Genomic DNA, 21,908 nt, shown 5'->3' on the forward strand with positions numbered 1-21,908 from the left:
CACAAAAGACCCAGAAGGGCTGGTCATGGGTCTACCAATGAAAATAATAAAATAAATACCCAAGCGAATATCTCACATGCTTAATAACTTTCGTGGGCCGGCCGTGAAGACGGAATAGAGCAGTTATTTTTGAGAGCGACCCAGCCACGATTATTGGTTGAATCCGAAGAATCACTAGCAAAAAGTGTGAGCGTCATCCTCTACTTTAAGACATCCAAGCCGTGGTTAGTGGTGGTGTGGCGTTCCACGCCAAGCATATATATAGAGAGGCCAACAGAGTCGCGGATTGGATGGCCAATCACTCTAGAGGTACCCTATGAGTGGAAGAAAGGAAACCTGGGATGTATTGTTTTTTGATTTTTTTTTTTTTTGATGTGTCCACACTAGAGTTATATAAATCATCAATCTCTAAAAAAAAAAAAAAAAAACACCTCATGGAGAGGATGAACAGTTCCAAAGACAACGATGTCGGCAGAACGTTCTTGATCCGTGCCGCATTTTGACTCCTGCCACTCCACATTTAGGCTGCACATACGCGTTGATCATTAGATCGCGATCTCAAAGCATTATAAACTCTTTCATACATCCGATTATACGGATCTCAATGCGATGATTGCGCCATATAACGGTGGATTCGCGCGAAAGATACAGCCCCTGTGCTGTCCGTCTCTCCCCGCGTCCACTTGCTATTCACGCTAGCTACAGGGAGAATGGAGAAAGACTTAACGAGAAGCAGCCATAATACCACGTCTTGCGTAACCACACGGTTTGTCTGTTCGTATCCTTCGAGTCGCGTCTGTTTTAATTTTCTCGGGCTCGTGCTTGTCGGCCCTGTCGACGTCGCAGCATTATAGGGACAAAGGCCCAGCTTCTCTCTAGTTAAAATAAAAATCCAAACAAAACAAAAATAAAGCCTTCCATTTGTTATCCTCCCTTGGCATCTTTTGTTATTGAAAGGGAGGCGATCACCGCCCGGCTATCTCCCATTGATATCACGTTTGCGTCTACGTCCCTTTCGTCCATCAAAACCATTCACAACCCTTTCCCTCTTCCACCCTCCTCCAGCTCTTATCCACCTAGCTCTTTTCCCACTCCTTTTACTGCTTCCACCATTCCCCTCTCTGGCTTTCTCAAGTGTTCTTCTTCCTCCTCCTCATCCGTCTCCTTTTATCTCTTTATATATGAGAGTGAGCATAACATGGTTTGCCGGGAAGAGTCGTGCCATACCATCGTCGTCGTACAGGCCTTTTGTACTCGTCTCATAGAATCCGGTCTCGGCGATTGGATCAGGAGGTGAGATATTGTGATGCATGGATTGCCTCCAAGACTGGCCCGAACCAATCGTCCGCGTCCAGTCCCTTTCGGACAGCGGCGCCACCGCGATCCCCGACAGGTACATAAAGCCGCCCTCCGACCGTCCTTCTTCGGCCCCATGCGCCAACCTCGGCATCCCGGTCATCGACCTCGCTTCGCTCGCCAGCGGTGGCACCGCCGACTGCGCGGCCGTCGTTCAGGCCGTATCCGACGCGTGCCGGGACTGGGGATTCTTCCAGGTGGTGAATCATGGCGTGGACCTAGCGCTGATGAGAAGGATGAGGGAAGTGTGGCGGGGGTTCTTCCATTTACCCATGGAGGTGAAGCAGGCGTATGCCAATTCCCCGAAGACCTACGAGGGCTACGGCAGCCGGCTCGGGATCGAGAAGGGCGCCATTCTTGACTGGGGCGACTACTACTTCCTCCACGTCCTCCCCCCCTCCCTAAAAAGCCATGACAAATGGCCTGCCCTCCCTCCTCCCTTGAGGTACATAACAACAAGCTTGGATCATTAATTCTTCCTTTGTTTCCAAGTTAAGATGGGAGCCACATCGACAATTCGTTAGGATAACAGAGAAAGCAGAAATAATTGGATCGAATTCGTATTTCTTCGCATATCTAAACGTACCCGCGGTTATTTTGGATCAGCAGGGAGATCACCGACGAGTACAGCCAAGAATTGATAAAGCTGTGCGAAAGAGTGATGAAGGTGCTGTCGTCAGGCCTGGGACTGGACGAGAATTTCCTGCAGAAGGCGTTCGGCGGGGACGACGTCGGTGTTTGTATGAGGGTCAATTTCTACCCCAAGTGCCCCCAGCCGGACCTCACGCTCGGCCTTTCCTCGCATTCGGATCCCGGCGGCATAACCGTGCTCCTGGCCGACGACCGCGTCAAGGGCCTTCAGGTTCGTCGAGGCGATGGCTGGGTCACCGTTCGGCCGATTGCCGACGCCTTTATCATCAACGTCGGCGATCAAATTCAGGTTCCTCTCTTTCCCTCCCTCCTCTCCCTCTGCACTCGTTCACCGCGACACGTGCTGGTGGCTCAGTGGAGACAAACTATCTGCTGTCGCCTAGCTGCAAGGTTCCGATCGAGAAGCCGGTCTCCATCCTTCCCTGCTAGTTCTTTGCGTGACCAGCTGCATTGAGTGGTCTATATATACCAAGGAGTGGTCCCATTGCGAGGGCAAATAGAAAGAGGCCACCTCGGACCAGTGCCTTGTCTGCTCGACCGTGACCGTCCATGAGCCTCGAGCCTCTTTTTCTTTGCCCTCTCCAGGACAATGCCTCCGCAAGCTCCCAAAAAACGCCGGAAAAGTCACCCGCAGGGCAGCTGGAAAACCAGCTCAGTTGTAGGCTAATTAATTTTCACCACCTGGACATTTTAGCCGCCTAAACATAATGCTTTAAAACAAAATAAAACCAGATTGGGCCAAACAATTCACCTCCGCACTCGAGCCAATGAAACCCTAAGTGCTCCGCCTTCCTCTCTCCCTTTCTTCTTCTTTTCTTCTTCTTTTTTTTTTTTTTTTTTTTTTAGGTGGAAGATGTTCGAAAGAGGTTCGATATCACGATATAGATGGTGCTAGCTCGGCAGAGATTTTAGATTCTATTCATTTGGGAGAAAAGGACGTAACGCTCAGCTAGGATTTCATCCACTCAAAAAAGAGATGAGGGTTGTGGCGCTCGGCTGAATCATTATTATTTTTTTATACTAAGATGATCAAAATATCTGGAAATAAATATGTGTGGTGTATCATTTAGCTAGCACACAAGGATAAAACCTGTAATTGTGGCAATCATGTTGCACAATTTAGCATGTCAATTCCAAGGGAGCAAGCAGAATACGCCACATTGGAATGACTTTTAAGAGTACCTTTTTGAATTAATTTAGCATTTTCCTGTTTTACGGCCGCTTGGATGGTTCTGTGCTCGTACACGTCTTTGGACGTTCTTTTCGTGACCCTCGTGGAGGAATTGTAAGTCTACTTTTATTTAGCCTTCAACACTCTTGTCTTATCCTTAATCTGAAGGTCATTTTCTATTGCAGAAGCTCCTGGATGCCTTTGAAGAGAAAGATAGAAAATTTGCTAATCGACCAAAGTTGAATGTATTTTTTAAAAAAAATATAAAAAATAGAAAAATTAACAAGTGCATGATCTAGATTTTTTTATTAATATATAATAAAACTAAATTACAAAATCTCTATTTATATTAGAAAGATCTAAATTTATATAATTCAAGCTGAATTTTTCGTTTAGTTAAAAGATGTTATATATATATATATATATATATATATATATATATATATATATATATATATATATATATATATATATATATATATATATATATATATATATATATATATATATATATATATATATGATAAATGAATATAAACATAAAAAGCTAAATTTTTACGAGATGTAGATATCGGTTTCTATATCAACTTTATTTTTAGTCACTTTATTTTTTTCTTTCTCAATTAAGAGATGCCCGATCAAATTATTTTTGGAAAGATTTTTTTTTTTTTGATTGGCCTGTTTCAAAGTCCAAATAATAAAATTTGATCCTAATCTATTGGCACATCACATTCTTATAGAATGGTATCTCGTCATAGAGCTTTAAAAATTATCTGATCTATAATATATATATATCTATATCTATATATATATATATATTTATTTCAATTAGATGGCGCAAGGACAAATTAAAATCTTTTGGCTTTCCGCTTACTCTTGCACCCATACCAATTCCACCTGCAGCGGCAAGGTAGTTTACTTGAAATCTAGTGATCATCCTAGATCATGTCTTCAATCAAAACCTGCTGATTATTCATGAGCAGGCTATGGTCTCAATATTGCTGAGGCAGGCATGATCAGTGAAAATTTAGAAAAGTATAGCCGCCTCTTATAAAAGGATAAAGTTCAGCAATGGATAGAGGAATCATGTCACATATTTCCCAACGGTCAATATTTTAGAGAGCAAAGGGTATTTCTTGTCCAATTTCAATCCCACGTGCTCATTCTTTTGGTCCAAGCCCTCCCTGAGTCCCCACATGCCACGCCTCCCATCCTGCTGCGACACCACCGCATCATGGCTCCTCTAATTCTCATTAAAAATTACCAAGAAAATCACTAATTAATTGGTCTTTTGAGTCACCATTGATGTCGGATGCGCTACCACCTTAGCCAAAATTCTATATAATACTGGAGAGTCAGATCTTAAAATAGATACCACTTAAAATTCCACATGACATTATTATCGCATGAATACTTTATGTCGACACACTGTGCTTATTTTTAAACTCCAAAGAAATCATATTATATCATTACTCATTACATACAAGCTTACAATGGATATCCATAAGATATGATGAAACAATATTTGTTTCTAATTTGTGGCAGGTGCTGAGCAACGCGACGTATAGAAGCGTGGAGCATAGAGTGGTGGTGAATTCGGATTCGGAGCGGATATCTTTTGCCTTCTTCTACAACCCAAAAAGCGATCTGTCCATAGGACCAGCCCCAATACTGGTGACACCTGATCGCCCTGCACTCTACCAACCGATGACCTTCGACGAGTACCGCCTCTACATCAGGAAGAAGGGACCTCGTGGAAAATCCCAAGTAGAATCGCTCAAGGCCATCTAATGTTATCTTTGATCTTCCTCATCTCTTGTATTCTCATCTATATATATATATATATATATCATTGGTATCGCAATAGTAAGAATTCATACATGTAAATCTTTGGCTACGTCTCTCTCTTTATTTCTCTTGCATACGTGGAAGATTGAAATGGAAAAATTCAAAGGAAAATCTGTGGTAGACCCGGTAATACTCATTGGTGTCCCCGTTGGCCTTTCGCGTGTAGGGTGGGAGAGATGCTGATGTCGGGCCTACCACGAAGCATCCGCGATGATGCTCGAAATACGGCCACGTGTGATGCGTGCGTAATAGGGCGGGTGGGTGGACGGGTGTACGATGGACGGGGGCTGTATCTTTCGCGCGAAAGAAGGATTCGCCCTCCTCCGTGCGAATATATCGTAAGATCGCGCGATGGTCGCTTCGAGATCCGTGCAGACGCATGATTGGAGGAGTTCGGAGTGATTTGAGATACGTGCAACGGTCGACGTTGCGAAAGGAGATCGATCATTCTTTTGCGCGGGAGATCAACCCGAACCGGTTGCATGATTGGAGATCGAACGGTACGATGCCCGACAACCAGGACCATCTCGCCGTCGCGCTCCTAAGTGAAACAAATACCACCGACCGAAGCGGGGCCTACTTTTCTTCTTTTTTTTCTTTTTTTTGTCCCCAGAAGCCACGTACGAGGTGATGATGGTACCATTGCTACATTAATAAAGGAGACATAGTTGTTGGATACGCATGTTTTCTGCAACTCTAATCTTGGTGGATAAAAAAAATAAAAAAAGCACTAGGGGTAGGAAGTTTCTAATGTTGCTATGATGTATAATGAGCTTATCAAGCCAATAATATTGGGTTTGAGATTTTTTTTTTATATGCATTAACCAGGAGCCTCCAAAGTATTTTATGATTTCTACTGCCCCTAAACCCTACCAATGGAACAAAAATACAGTATCATAATGGTGAATTATAAAAAAAAGAAACCTAGACTAGGTTCTCTCGGCCTACGGAGACCTGCCATTTAAAAAACTATAGAAAATTTTTGCAACTTGAGTCTAAGAGGATCTACGGAGTTGTTGATGATTTGAGATGCCACCGGATAGGTATTATGTCGCAGCTGCAACAAGCATGTGAAGTTGAAAAATATATGGTGACGCGACAAGCTACTAAAATAACCTAGCCTCAGGGGAGTGGCTTAGATTTCAATTTGATAATATATTATTATTCCAACTTCAGATTGAGTCTGCTTAACTTCGATGAGAGAGAGAGAGATGCAACTTCTTCGAACAGCATATTTCATAACTTGGTTCAAACCATTTCCAAGGTGCTTTCTAATAGACTTGCCTCTCTATTCCTTGATCTTCTTGATCCTGCGCGAAAGGCTTTCACCAAAGGCAGGTGTATATTGGATAGCTTTCTTTATGCATAGGAAATAATTTATCACTGCAAGAAGAAACACCTTTATAAGCTGGACTTCGAAAAGGTTTTCGATCATCTTGATTGGAGCTTCCTATTCAAGAGGCTCGTAAAGGATTCCCCTGTTTATGGATTAAATGGATTAAGATAGTTGAGCAGAATTCTCAACCTAAAGAGAAAAAGAAAATTAGTATATGTGTTTTAGGGGACCTCAACTAGGAGGTAAGCTTTTGCAATCTGCAAGCTGCGATGATAGTAGTATTTTCTATCAAGCCAATGCAGACCAGGTGGCTGTTCTGAAGTTTATGCTCTACGCTTTCGAGATAGCTTCAGGTCTAAGAAATAACTTTGCTAAAAGTTTTGCTGTTGATTTGGACAAAGAAAATACAGATGGCAATATGTTTGCTATCATGTTTAATTGTATCGGAAGATTATTTTCCCATCAACTATTTAGGACTGCCTCTCTCTGACTAGTCTCAAGCAAGCGGACTGGCTACCTCTTCTTGCAGGGTTCAGCGATAAAGTAGCTGATTTGATGGAAGCACCTTTCAATTGGAGGAAGAATCCTTTTTGAGGATGCTGCCCTTTCTAGTCTCCGTTATTACATGTCAACTTTTAAGCTGCCAGCTTGGGTGATGAAGACAATAGTACATCTACCTAAATTCCTCCGGAAAGGAGTTGCTAAAGTGAATGGATTTTGTTGCCTTGTTAGCTGGGGTGAGGCTTATAAAGCCAAAGAATGAGAAATCAAAATATTAGATTCTTTTACCGATCGATGATTATTAGATAATAAAAAAATAGAATTAGAAGCCTTGAGGACAGCAGCGGTCAGATGATAGATGACTAGTATCAGTAGGAAACTCCTGCAGTTTTTTAGATTAAGGTGGATGGCTCGGATTGGCAGAAGTGGGTTGTCCTTCAGGCCAGCACTGACGGAGAGGATATCAGAGGTGGATAACGCAGTCCTTCTCCGCTCGATTTCGGCCTTTAGGAAGCTATTTGGTCTTTGGGCGAAAATAAGACTCTGGAGTCGGATGGGTTTCTTCCAGCCTTCTTCAGGAGATATTGGTTTATCATTAAGCAGGAGGTGACTACGGCCATCCAACAGTTCTTCGAGACGACTCTAATGCCTAGGGCCTAGAAGAGGATCTTTATCGCTCTGTTTCCGAAGAGCCAGAACGCCACGGTGCCGGGCCACTAGAGAATGATCGGTCTATGCATCACTTTGTACAAGGCCACCATGAAGATTTTAAATTCTAGTCTGAGAGAAATCCTGCCCTGACTCATTAGTCTTAAGCAAGGGGCTTTCGTTGGGGGTTGTAGTATTTGTGACAATGTCCTCATTGTCCAGAAGTTCATGTTTGGTCTCCAAAGAGCCCTGTGCCCAAGAAGCTTTATGGGTATTAGGCTTGATATGGAGAGAGCGTACGATTGGATGAGCCGGTGCTTCTTAATTCGCTCCTTGGAGAGCTTTAGTTTTCACAAGACATGAATCAGATGGATTATAGACCGTGTTCAGGCTCCTTCCTTTGCCATATTGGTAAACGGTATATCTACGCAGTTCTTTGAGTCTTCGATCGAGCTTTGACAAGACTGCTCACTTTCTCCTTTCCTCTTCATTATCTATGCAAATGCCTTGTCTAGAGCCCCCCAGGCTGCTTCAGTGTCTCAAGCCTTGGAGGTCCATAGGCCCGTGTATGATTTCGTGCCTCCTATTTGTTGATGATTGAATGCTTCTGGCTAGAGCGATGAAGCAGCCTATGTAGGTGATTCGGAGAATCTTGGCAGAGTACTGCATAACTTTTAGGCAGCAGGTCAACTTAGCCAAGTCAGTTATGTGCTTCAGTTCGAAGATCAAACCGCGGCTTAGGACCACTATTAAAAAATTGTTGGGTGTGGGCGAGCAGGAGGACATCTTGAGATATCTAGGGGTACCTATCACCAGTCGATGCCTTCGCAGGTCAGATTGCACCACTATAGAACAAAGCATCAGGAAAAGGCTTGAGGGATGACAGTCGGGCGCTCTTTCTATGATAGGCAGGGTCACCTTGGTACGGTCTGTCCTTAGTTCTATTCCGATATATCTACTATCCAACACTATTATGCCCATGGCACCATTGAGGACTTTGGAGCAGATGTTTAAGAGCTTCGGGCAGGCGGGAGAGCAGAAGTGGAGTTCACCTGATGGCTTGGGATGTGGTTTGTCAGCCTCTTAGCAGTAGAGGGTTGAGAATTCACTCCTTACTTGTGAGGCGAGAGCTCCTTGCTACCAGATACGTTTTCAGGTACCTTCTTGAGCCTGAGAGCCTATGGAGCACCCTGCTGAGGGCCAAAAATGGCACGTAGACCTTGGCCCTTGATTTCCATACTGGGCAACACGGTTCATTCAAATGGAGGAAGATCTGTACTTGTGCACTGGTGGTACTCCTTAGGATCAGATGGTCTGTCTATTAACATGATGGATAATAGATGGCTGACGGAGCGACTGCTTGCCTTGTGGCCTACCATGATCGATCTGGAGAACTTGGCCGGCTGCAGAGTTTGTGACCTGATTATCTCTGAGAAGAGAAAATGGAATGAGAATACTACAAAGAGAGTCTTTGAGGTCCAGTTGGTCGAGAGAGTCCTAGCTCTACCGATTCCAATTAGGGGGGTCACGGACAAGAGGATCTAGAGAGCAACCGGCAGGTCAAAAGTCAGTGCTTGAGACCTACCATGATCGACTTGGCGGATTGATGGTGAATGGATCTGGAGGCTTCGCATTCACCCTCGTGTTGCCTTATTCATCTAGAAGGTGGCAAGGGGTTGTTTGTCAACTAGGAGCATGCTGACCAGACGGGGGTTGAAGATCAGTCCTGCCTCTGATGGGAGCCCAGAGGTCGAGGAGTCTGTCACCCATGTCTTGTTTGGTTGCCCGCGGGCAATTCAAATTTGGAGGGGGACTACGGCTGTCTCGAGCTTTTTGCAGTCCGGGTCCTCGGCTGAGGACTTCCTTGGCTATCTGAAGGATTCTATAAGGAGCCCTACTACTGTAGCTCGAGGTATCAAGTGTGTTTATGTGGTCTATTATGTTTGGCTAGACATTAATGCCCGCATCTTCGAAAATAGAAGGATGCATTTGAGGATCGTGGTGGATAGGGCACTTCTACATGCTACTGAAATCACTCAGCCTTCTGCTCTTATTTCATCTAGGATAGCTAGGAGCATCTAGGATTCCCATTCAGCTTTTACAGCGATCCGAATGGTTTTCATCTCTTGGGAGCCTCCACCTCTGAGCTTTCTTATGTTAAAATTTGACGGCAATGTGACTGATGGCGGCGGCAAGGGAGGTGTTGGCTTTGTGATCATAGATCACGACTCCAGACTAATAGTGGCCAAGGGTTGACGCATCTTTGACATGTCTACCCCCGAAAAAGAGTTGAGAGCCGTCTGGAAAGGCCTTACCTATGCAGAGCTCGTTTTGGGAGTGGATAGGATCCATCTTGAAGGAGATTATGCTACGATGATCGAGTAGATTCAGAATCTGCACAGGACCGGTGATGGACACTTATTGCTGTTGGACATTTGCAGGCTGTCGAGAGGTTGTAGTGCATTCCGGGCTACTCAAGTCAACCAAGAGGCAAATGGGGCTGCTGACTGGGTCGCCTCGTTTGCTGCACAGCATTCGAGTAGAGTCCTCTGGGAGAACCACGAGGCTACTCCTCTTCTACGACAACTCCCTTTTTTTGACTTTCTTGGTTCTACTCATGCTAGATTGGTACGAGTCACCATTGTACCAAAATAAAAAAGGCAAGGAAGAGAAAGACCTTGGCTTAAAAACTCTTGATGACATGAAGGGAGCTCTCCTCGCACGATTACGGGAACTTCAAAAAGATGTGAATAAGTGAACGGTAACATTGAAATAATATCAGCAGAAGCAAGTCGTTATACAACAAGAAGTGTATGGCTTGTGCCATTGCTCTCCTTATATAGGAGATTCGGTAATATGATCTATTGTACTGCCTCGTACTGTACCATACCGAAAGAAAACGGTATGAAATTTAACTTCGAGTCGGTACAAATTCAGACTGCCCTATATTGAGGTGTATTGATTTGTACCAAAATGTACTGAGGCATACCAAAAAGTACCGAGGTATGTACCAATTTATAAGGAAGTGTATCGACCTGAATCGAGACGTACGGAGATAAAAATTGAGAAAAATAGTTAGAAAGCTATTTTGGTACCAGAGTATATTATACCGTACTATACTGATAAGATATTGAAATGGTATTTGGTACTTAGATTGTAGATCTTGATTAATAATGTGCCTATTCTGCACCAAGAACGATCACTTGTCCCGTCTGCAATACTGTGTAGAAGAAAAACTTCCTTGCGCTGGTGTCCTATAGATTAAACGTTATTAGTGTCATTTTGCAACTTGAAAAAGCCACGTCCATAGCAGCACGGAATTTTAAAACCCAGTGGGGCACTTAGCTCAGCTACTTTATATTGCGAGCACATTGTGATCAGTACTTGCGGTTTTATAAAGGCATTCTTTTTCTGCCAACATAGATGCTTTTGCTCCTCAAGGGAAAAAATATACATAATGGCGATGAATTTTCCCTACTTCTCTAGAAGAAGGAATAGAAAAGAAATACGGACACATGATTGCAGCTTTAAAGAGTATATTTAGAATTTAACATTAACCACCAATGTGCTGCTACAATTTTGAAATTATCAAACTATACGTACGTAAGGCCATATATTTGCATTTGTGTTGGAAGACATTGATTGAAGGTGTTGAGGCCCTTCCCGTGCACTGCAATCATTTTAAGTAACGCAAGGAATGAACTATTAGCAAGAAAGATCCTAATTATTTTTACCTTTTTTCTTTCTTCTTGAATGCACATAAGTTGATATCTAACAAAAACACTCACAAACCAGATATGTCCCCATAATCATAACCATAACCATTTTATTTTTATCTTTTCCTAACTATTTAGGCTGCAAAACATATGCATGAAAAGAAAATGATCCTCATTTTCCTTGATGAAGTTAACCTGAATCTAATCAAATCAATGTCTAGCATCGTAACGACCCAAAACCTCATCCAAAAAGTCTAGCCATAAGGTATTAGCTTGGGTTCCTTGGCCTGCATAAGCATCGAAAATCTTTTCAATACATAATTGACATGTGACTAAATACAAGCCTGTATAGATCCTCACATGCTCCTCCTGTTTAAAACCCATTATCTTTACTAGGCTAAAGGTCTAAATCTAGTCAAATCTAATAGCTAACACCATAATTAACAGTCAGTATAAAAATGGGCTTTTGCTTCAATGTTCACTAGTCCACATGGACCATGGGCTATGTCTATTTTGATATCATTTATAATAATCTAGGACCTCATCCAAAAAAGCTAACAAGACTGTATAAGTATGCAAGATCTACCTAATGCATAGCCAATATGAGACTAAAAACGTCGACATAGATCCTCATATACTCTCCTTATATAAATCCAAGCAAAGATGTGCCCTCACTATGCTAAGGGTCCAAATCCAATTTAATTCAATCACAAACAGCATGATTGGCTCATAGTTAGTCCCAAAAAGGATCCATGTTGTGATGCCCTTCAGTCCACATAGGATATAAACTGAATATGCTCTAATACTATTTATAATGACCTAGAACTTCACCCAAAAAGGATAGCCAAAATATATTATTTAGGTTCCTTGGTTTTGCATAGATACCCAAGATATCTCTAGCGCACAACTATTGTAGGACTAAGCATATGTTCGTAGGGATATTTAAATACTCCTCCCACTTAAGACTTAGCTTACTGGCCACTCTAAGAGGCCAAATATAGTCAAAGCCAATTACAAACATCACAATCAGCTCATGGTCAGCTTCAAATAGACCCATGCTGCAATATCCCCTAGCCCACATGAACTATGAACTAAATCTACTCTAATACCATTTATAACAACGACCTAGAACTTCATCCAAAAAAAATTAGCTAAAAAATATTATTTTAGATTTATTCGCCCTATATAAATACCGAAGATGTCAATGCATAGCTGATGTGGGAGTGAACACATGTCCACATAAGTCCTCACAAGCATACCAATATTTGAATGAGGCTAACAATAAAGACTGCAGAATATATAGTGCCGATACCTAAAACTTTATATTGAATGAGGCTAACGATTCTCATCAATTTCTTGTCCTCTAGAGTGAAGGAAGATGCCTTACCAAATCAGGTAATGCAAAATTAAAACATGCAGTCGAGGCCATCACTACCTGAAAGAAGTATTAGAAGCTTACAAGAACTCAAAATTGATGAATTACTACATCCGATAAAAAGTGAAAAGTTAGTTAAACAGAAGAATCTTTATATTGAAACATACAAGGTAGCGGCACTCTGCTCATTCTTGCAGCAGACAAACAAATTACATGGAAAGGCCAATCAGAAGGGGTTACCAAGCAAGATTACTGACAAGAAACAATAAATAATAACAACAGATATTTGCATTTGGAAAGGCCAAAATAATAACAGGCAATGAGCAAAAAACTCCAGTAATTAGTTCCCTCACTGCCTATGTTTACAGAACCATCTTTCGTCAGTCTGATGCTCAGACTGTTGAATCTTCCATTTGAATAGTGTTGCGAAGCCTTTCTCCAATTGGTTCCTGTTCTCGTCACATCAACAAATACATCGTAGCTTATCCATCCAATCCTGTAAGAGCTCAGGAAGTATATCCATGAGAGATGAGGGTAAAAGAACATCTCGTTCAGCAGTACAGAGATTTGGTTCACCTTGTCAGCGTCTGCTTGTAAGATATCATTTGAAATATGTGCTGTCAGTAGCTCCATCTTCCACCAAGGCCTCTTGAAACTTCTCTGGCTCTATAGCCATTCCTATCTTTATCAAAGTGCGAAAAGGCCCTATCAAGATGTTCATCATTTGCCATCCCCTGTAAATGATGAGAGGGAAAAAAATAAACATCTCGTTCAGCACTACAGAGATTTGGTTCACCTTGTCAGTGTCTGCTTGTAAGATATCATTTGCAATATCTGTGTTGTTGGCAGCTCCATCTTCCACCAAGGCCTCTTGAAACTTCTCTGGCTCTATAGCCATTCCTATCTTTATCAAAGTGCGAACAGGCCCTATCAAGATGTTCATCATTTGCCATCCTCCGTAAATGATGAGACAGCAAAAAATTCTCCATAATCAACCACTTCTTTTCCATTGCTATCTACCTGTTTGTAAGAAACATATTTGGTCAAACTCTACAGCATCATCTGCTGAGCAAGGGATGGGATTTCAATCTAAATATGGTGAAAGTCTGTACCTGGACAAATGGCATAAAAATTGATGCAGAGAACCAAATTATAAGCACATCACTGACATAATAATAAGAAATAAAATAGAGCTATCTGTTTTTATCAAATACCTACAAAACGAATCTTTCTAAATCTTTCCCCTGCATGATCATCATGATAGATGCTGTAAAGAATTCTCCAAACAATGCTTTGATCAACTTTAAATTACTTCAGGATAAAAAGTTGGGTATGTGGTTGAGGATTCCAATTTATGTATAAATTAATCATATAGTACAGATCCAATATATTTTTGACATAGACAATTTAGGCAAAAATTGTGCAGAAGTTAAGACAATGTTGAAGTCTAACATTTCTATAAAAAAGGAAAGGATTCTTTTTCATGGACTCTCCAACTCTGGAGTCACGTAGCACACAGCACCGAATCAGGGTTTGCCTACCAAGGACCTAATCCACCAACTGATTCCCTTTGCCCATATGAACATCAGATCAGCAACCACATCTAAATCCAGTATTTCCCTGCTAATGGATCTTGTGCCTATGCAGCTAGGCAAGGTATCCAGCTTCAAGGTTTAGGTATCAGATCACCAAATGCTTCAGGGAACAATCTACATGATATGAGGGCACAAGGGGAGGCAACTATGATAAAGGCAGCGCTTGGCTACTCCATTTCCACAGCTATTTCTTTTGGAGATATTCTTCTGTTTTCAGACATGTGAATCAGCATCTTTTAAGCCCCCTACCCATGTCCTTTGTCCTTAAAAATGCTTTTGAATGTGATGAGCAGCACATGATTGGAAAACAGAAACTTTGCTATTTTGCATGAGATGAAGACTTAATAACACTCAATAACAAAACTATTCACAAAGCAGAAAATAGATAGTAGGGAGGATTTTTTTTTGAGAAAAAACAAGAAAACTGTTTATATAAGAACAGAAACAAAATTGAACAAGGGGTACAGGATCGATGTGCAATTTTGACGTGCTTAAAAAAAAATGGATAAATTTTATGAATTCTTATCAAGATACAATTTAATGTCATTTTAAACACATATTCCTACCATTTTACTGACAGAGATGATGGGCATGAAGGTTTAATGGATGTTCTCACAATCTTTAAGTATATAGCAAAAATTAAAACTTTTTGCTTGATGAAATTGATTTCAGCAATTAGACTAAAGATTTGAAAGCCAGTAAGCATGTTTAAATTAAATTATACCAACATAAACAATAGGAAATAAGGTTACAATTTGTTCGATGTGCATAGTTGATTAACATTTTTGCAAAACATTGTCTGGGAAAAACTTCTTTTTCTATGTTTTCACTCTAAAATTCACTCTCTCATGATGTCTGCTTTACATTCTCTTCATCCCATTTAACATCAATAATTCAGTGTGAACATGCCACCATGAAGGAAAAAATGAGTGTGAATTGACATTTTGCCTTCCTATCCTAAATTTGCTTCTTCAGAGTAGCTTATAATGGATATTTCACAGATCCTAGTCACTGATGCAGTACACCTGTGCGTTTATACTCATAAACACTAGCATTCATGCAAAAGTATGACCTTCGGTACATGTTTTCATCTTGGATTGTCCTCCGGTGCATGGGGCTCCAGCCACCGTGTGAAGGCCAAACGCATGCAGTCTTACCCCCGTATACGGAAAGGCTGTTGCTGTGTTTCGAACTCGTGACACCCAGACCATAATGAAGCAATCTTACCATGTGCCAACTGCCAAGGATCACCCTCTCGTCTTGGATTGTCAAATAGGTTTGAATCAACCCAAAAGAGTCCACACTAAAAAGTGGTCAGCTTCCTGTTTTTATAGTCGAGTACCACATAGCATTTGCGGATACTAGGCAATGCTGTGCATCGTTTCTATCAATTTGAGCTAGAAATTAGCATTACAGAACATGGGATGGATTAGACTCGGTATCAGGTAGTATGTAGTAATCAGGATTGACACGATTTGAGCTAGAAATTACTGAAGATATATGGAATGGATTAGCCTCAGCATCAGATAATATAAATTAATCAATATTAACATGATTTCAGAACATTTTGTGGATTTTTAAGAGTTTGATGGGCCTGCACACGTACACACAAGAGATCTCCTCTTAAAACATTAATCTTCTTACACTAAAAGTTGGTCTAGGAAATTTGCCCCATCACCTGACCCACAACACGCACAGACAAAAAGAAAAAAGAAAGGAAGAAGAAGCAAAGGGAAGAGAGCTGTCCATGGTGCTGCTGAAAAAAGAGAGATCCTATTAGTCTGATGCAATTCATTTAGGGTTTCAAAGAAAAAAAGGGGCATTTGAAACACAGAAATTCAACATATCCAATTTGATATTTAATTTACTTCTAGTGCCATTTGTGGTATGAACAAACTACTCTTACAAGGTGTTATGAAACCCCCCTCCCACAAAAGCTTCTCAAAAGAAAAAAAAACACATGAGAGGTGGTGAACACATCTATGTCCATTTGTCATTTTAACTGCTTTTTCCAAATAAAGGTACCTACAAGCATACATATTTTTGATATTTCAGAAGCCCTGACTTGTATAATTTTCAAATGAAAATCTTGTTTGCTGATGTCTAGTTCACTGCACTCCTTTTAACCTTAATATTTTATTTAGCAGGTTTAGAATCCAACCAACCAATACAGGGTATAGGTTAAACTGTTAAAGTCTGAAGTAATAGATGTATATGGTAGAAGTAAACTGTAAAACTGTTAAAGTCCGAAGGAATACATGTATGTGGTAGAAGTAAACTTACAGCTTCAATGAGCACCTGCACCTTAAGACTCTGCAAGGTGGGAGCCCAATTTTAACAAGGCCAGATTTTAGTTCTTCACAAAGAAACAGTGCCATCATTAACTGTGTTGATCATCTTGAACATTTCTCTTATGTCTTCAACTTCATCGACAGAAATGATCAGCAATAACATGTCAGCAAAAGTCATCAACACCAAATATTTTAGATATTTACAGCACAGGTGTGAGAATAAGAAAACAGGACAGGGGAGAGAAAAAAACTAATAGGATCCAGAAGTTGAAAACTTCACCAAACATACGAGCTTGTCTTTTGAATCTATTCATCATTGAAAACTGCTTGTCTTGACTTGACAATATCTCCAAGAGGAACGTTTGGAGCCTTTTTAGCATTAAGCCAAGGATGCTCTGCAATGAAGAAAAAAGGGTATATCACTGCCAGTCTAGTAATGTAAAAAAAAAGAAAAAGAATAGGTGGCAATCCACACTACAGATATCCTACAGAAAGCTAGCAGACAGCTTCAATAGGTGGCATGGTAATTGAAAGCAATGTGCAGTACCGAGCACTTGTTTTGCATTTGCCCTGAGTTTTGGGTCAGGCTCCACATCTGCGAGACCAGATCCTTGGCACTTTCTGAAACACTTCGCCATGGTTCAGATTTTAAATCAATAAGCCCGTGAAGAATAGCTTGTGCAACCCCTATTCAAATTCTGTAAATCTACTCGTTCATAAGACAGAAAATTTACATTACAAAAGAAGAAAAAGAGATACTACATAAAAGCTTATCACTTATCAGAAATGTACAAGAAGTGCCTCTTTACAACAATATAGCAGGCAGAGAATCTTACCGGCCCAAAAGGGTGGGTCCTCCACATAACAAAATATAGAGAATGACTCCTGCACTCCATATATCTATTTCTGGTCCATAATTGCACTTTAATACTTCAGGAGCCAAGTAGGATGGACTTCCAACAATTTCAGAGAACCCTTCACCTATGATGTTAAAACAATTAATGCTAAGGGAAAATATACACCAAATATTTAAATTAATAACACTGTATAGTAAAGTCAAGCATGTGGACTGTTGATGATATGCACGTGCCAAATGATCATAACAACATTTTATATTTTGAAACATGTGACTGTAGAAAAAGGGAGGGTGAATCTTGGCACAACAGTTAGGTTGCTCCACTGTGAATTGGATATCATAGGTTCGAAACATGGAAGCAACCTCCTTGCACATGGGGGTACAGTTGAGTAAGTCCGAACATTCTCAAACCCTACATAGTAGGAGCCTCATGCACTAGATCGCCCTTTTTTTGACAATAATAAGGGGCTGCTCTCTCTCTCTCTCTCTCTCTCTCTCTCTCTCTATCTTGGTGCATGCATTGGTACATGCATGAAGAACATGTTTGAATCCTTCCATCTTGGCATTATTGCATGACTTATGATGTATAAAACTAGATATTTAATGCTTTTGCAGCCAAGAAGGCTCAATATGATAGTGACTGCTCCAAGCAGCTGAATATGATATCCTCCAAGGATTGGGGTCAGTCCGCAATGTTACATAGTTGAATTTTTTTTTGCGAACATCCAGACCAAGCTGATGCAGTAAATAACCATAACCAAGAAGACTTGAATGTATTGTTTGTGAGTCACTTTTACGAATCACTCATTTGCCAACAATTCTTACTAAGAGCTACATTCTCTAGCTATGCAGCATTTTGGAGTCTTTCCTCACAAAATACATACAAGTGATTTAGCTTAGGCCTTTCCCACATCTTTTCAGACCCTAGGATATATCCATTTAAGTCATTCACCTTTCCAAGGTTTTCAGAGATGTTAGCTACAATTGCCGATACCATTTTAGTTGGATCTCCACCATTATAAGGTCATTTGGGCTCTATCCTTCCTAATTTTTCTACACATCCACCTCAGCGTTCTCAATTAGGCAAACTCAACAAATTGATCCTGACAACTTTTTGGACCTTATTGTCGCGAATTCCCTTGGTATCTCCTTTCCAATGTACAAGCAATCAAGAAATTATCCGCATTTTGTTCTATTCGGTGCAGCATTGACTTCAGATTAGTATCCCAGATCAGATGCAGCTCCCAAAATCGAATTTTTAAACCATAATTCATCAGACCAATCACAACTCGAGCAAAATCATCAGACTCGAAAGTAATAGAACACTCACCGGGCTTGAGGACTACGGACAACCCGAAATCGATGGCTTTGAGGAGCGAATTCACCTTCTTGTTGGCAAATAGGGAGTTTTCCGGCTTGACGTCGCGGTGGAATGGATCACGCCGTGCTGGTCGTCCGGGTCACAGACGCAGCGGCCCGCTTGGTGCAGTGCCCGAGGGCGACGATACGATCGAAGGGGGGTCTTTTACTTTACGAGGAGTTCCCTATCTCGGCGAGACGTTCAAGAACCGCATCGCTTTTCGAAACGAGAAAGAACAGGGTGCACGGAAGAAGGTCGAGAGAAGGACTGAAAGAGGAAGATGGCGAGTAAATAAAATAGCAGAAAATATGGACTCCGCCGTCCTCCGAGCTCTTGGATGATGAGGGGGAACGGCAAAAAAGGACGCTACGAGGCTGTCATATCATTGGTTACCAGGCAACCGAACGCGTAAAGTGGCCGGTTGGTCCTTGCCGCAGCGCTAGCCAGACGTGTACGGAAAGTGTTTGGTAAAAAGCTTCAAGCACCGTACCATGTAGTTACCGGGCATCAACGACAAAGCCAGGGCCTGAGGCTGGAAGGGTTCATCCCTGCAGCTGGGTTGAGGACAGCTCGGAAGACATCATCAAATGGCAGATCTTATTCATCTCGAAGATGACAGCTTGGTGATTGGATAGATTCGACCTAGGGCAATAGGCAGACATCCCCTACTGCAAGATATTCATATTGACGTCACCTTTCGTGTAACAAAATAGCAAATTGGATTGCACCGCGTTCACATAGTATTTTGTAGGCCAAATCTCTAGACTGATATTAAATCTCTTGGTAGGCCAAATCTCTAGATAGGCCAACGGCATAGCTTGTAACATTTTGCTTTGTTGCAGGAGGAAAACAAAGAAAATAAAATTAATAGAATAAATTTTTCAAGTTGGTGATGATCATGGAATGATTGAAAACTGATATGAGCTTTTTTAATAGGTTGAAGAGGATTGAGGATGGATTCAGTGTAGGACCAGACTAGAATCAGAATGGCGGTGTTCATCATGCCTTTTTTTTTTGTAGTCTGAAAAGAAAAGCACCATATCTTTCTGATCGGTCAAGCATATAAGGATGGGCAGCGACTGCTTTGACTGGATCCGAATTTGTCAAACTATGATTTAACGTGCTGATGTTTAGCTTTAGGTTGGGCCCATGCATAACTTATGTGCCCAAAATTATTCTGTCGGATGTTGCAAGGTTGGATGGGGTCTTCGTTTGGCCCTCCACTAGCAACCAACTGGCACTAAAAAGCAACCGGCCACTCTCCTCTAGCCACATGTTCATTTATATTAAATCTAGATTAATGTAGTTTGCTCTCTAATAATACTACTCAAACTAGATTTGAGAAGCTAATAGATTCTGTATGTCGTTTTGGTTTTGAGAATCATTGTACTCGAGCTAGAAAATGACAAACAAAAATAATGTGGGAGGTTTTCGTGTCGTCCGAAGCAACAAGAAACACTGATCTGCAAGCAACAATTATTTGAGGAGGATCGATCCTTGTAGAATACAGAGTTTGGCATTCAAATGTCGGCCGGACTTTATAATCAGTTAAACATTAAAATTATAGGTGAACATCCAATACATCAGCTTTGATCTTCAAAGGCCATGTAGATATTTGCGCTAATTCAGTCATAATCAATATCATTTTAAGATTTGGCACAGATTATCGAATAGACCACAGATAATGGAATTGCAGGTTTGCATCGCTAGCTCTGTTAATGGACAACGCATTAAAGGATTCTTTCTTATCATTACAGGACTCTACGTCAAGTGGTGAGCAAGATGATGAGTTCACACACCTTAAAAAGGTAATTCATAATTCAATTCATTCACAACTCAGTCAACATAGATCCTTTCGTGGCGAAAGAGCTGGATCAAATTCTCAAGCTGGTTGAGTTCCTGAGTTAATTAATTCATTAATATAATTTAGTGAATCTCAAATGTGGTCTAAAGTTAGTCTCCTTATCTACATATGCTAACTTATACTTATTTTTTTCAAAAAGAGAAAGGAGGGAGTGTAGCTCCATTCACTTCATTAGATTATTTATAAAGCATTAATTACATTTCACATCCTTACATGGCCATATTCATTCATGATGAATGTATCAAGTCTCTCTATGGAATTGATTCAAATGCAAGATCATTAAAGATTTTCATGTTAAAAGTATATTTAGATGAAAATAACACTAATTCTTATTAAAATAAATAACATGTCATAAATTTAAGAAGTGCTTCCACCCCAAATCTAGCTCCTTCATCTTTACATAAGGATCCTTATAACATTTTCCCCAATAAGGGTCAGGGTTAGGATGAAAGAGGATTGTACGGACCACTTGGAAAGGGTTTCATAATGAGAAGGGTAACCATTATGGTATTTTGTGCAATCAAGCTTAAGGAGAAAAAAAAGGATATTTTGGATGTAATAACATGTATCAATTATCACATGATAGTCATGCGATAATTTATATGCAATACTACATGGTTAACAGACATTGGACTATATTATTACAATAAAATAATTCAGTGATGCCAATCGAAATTGCAAAATTTTGGTGTGTAAATGTAATTTATATGCAGGCATGGCTTCAACCCTAAATGCGACATCCATATATCGATGAGAACTCTTAAAATTTTAAATGTTATACAGATATGAAACATTAACAAAATATTACGTTATTGAATAAGAAAAGTAATTCTAGTCACGCACGTGCAGCCGCATTTCCCACGCTTGGTTCTGTTGGAAGCAATACAAGGTGCAGCCAGAAACTCTTGCCAGGTGACAAAGGCAGGAATACTCAGCCAATGTGAAACCCAAGCCGGATGTATAACCCAAATTGCACTAAAAGCCTAGATAAATAATAACATGAAGCAGTACGAGATGCGGCGAACAAGACTAAGCTGCGTCCATCTGAAACCTGAATCCATTTCCCCATGAAAGACTTAGCTCCATCTCAGAGCTTCGTTCAGATTTTGCGTTCATCAGCACGGTGGGAATAAAGCGCCGATCGAGCTGCTCCCTTGCGAGCAATCAAACACGAATCGCGCGCAAATCATTCATTTATTACAGCGCGTCCCAAACCACGCGTCAATATTCCCCGCCGCCCGCAGGTTCTCCGAGGCGACCTTTCGAGAATTCACACGATGGAAACTTAGCAAGCAAGGCAATCTGAGCGAGGGAAGCTAACGCTGCACCGATTCCGTTCA

General features: G+C 41.0%; 1 protein-coding gene and 1 pseudogene across 2 annotated transcripts; one reads left to right on the plus strand and one right to left on the minus strand.

The window, feature by feature from the left end:
- Positions 1-900: 900 nt before the first annotated feature.
- On the plus strand, positions 901-5,075 carry LOC103709544 (probable 2-oxoglutarate-dependent dioxygenase At3g111800). Of its 2 annotated transcripts, none has more exons than XM_039124291.1 (3): positions 901-1,801; positions 1,963-2,296; positions 4,724-5,075. In XM_039124291.1, exons 1-3 carry the CDS (start codon positions 1,311-1,313, stop codon positions 4,967-4,969), a joined length of 1,071 nt encoding a protein of 356 aa, XP_038980219.1. In that variant the 5' UTR covers positions 901-1,310; the 3' UTR covers positions 4,970-5,075. The 2 variants fall into 2 exon arrangements, with proteins under 2 accessions (XP_038980219.1, XP_038980220.1); XM_039124292.1 differs by having other exon boundaries at positions 910-1,801; positions 1,966-2,296.
- Positions 5,076-12,682: 7,607 nt separating this feature from the next.
- LOC103709524 lies at positions 12,683-18,918 on the minus strand (annotated as a pseudogene).
- Positions 18,919-21,908: the final 2,990 nt, after the last annotated feature.

This window comes from Phoenix dactylifera, chromosome 3 (genome assembly GCF_009389715.1).
Source record: "Phoenix dactylifera cultivar Barhee BC4 chromosome 3, palm_55x_up_171113_PBpolish2nd_filt_p, whole genome shotgun sequence".
NCBI classification, from domain to species: Eukaryota; Viridiplantae; Streptophyta; class Magnoliopsida; order Arecales; family Arecaceae; genus Phoenix; species Phoenix dactylifera.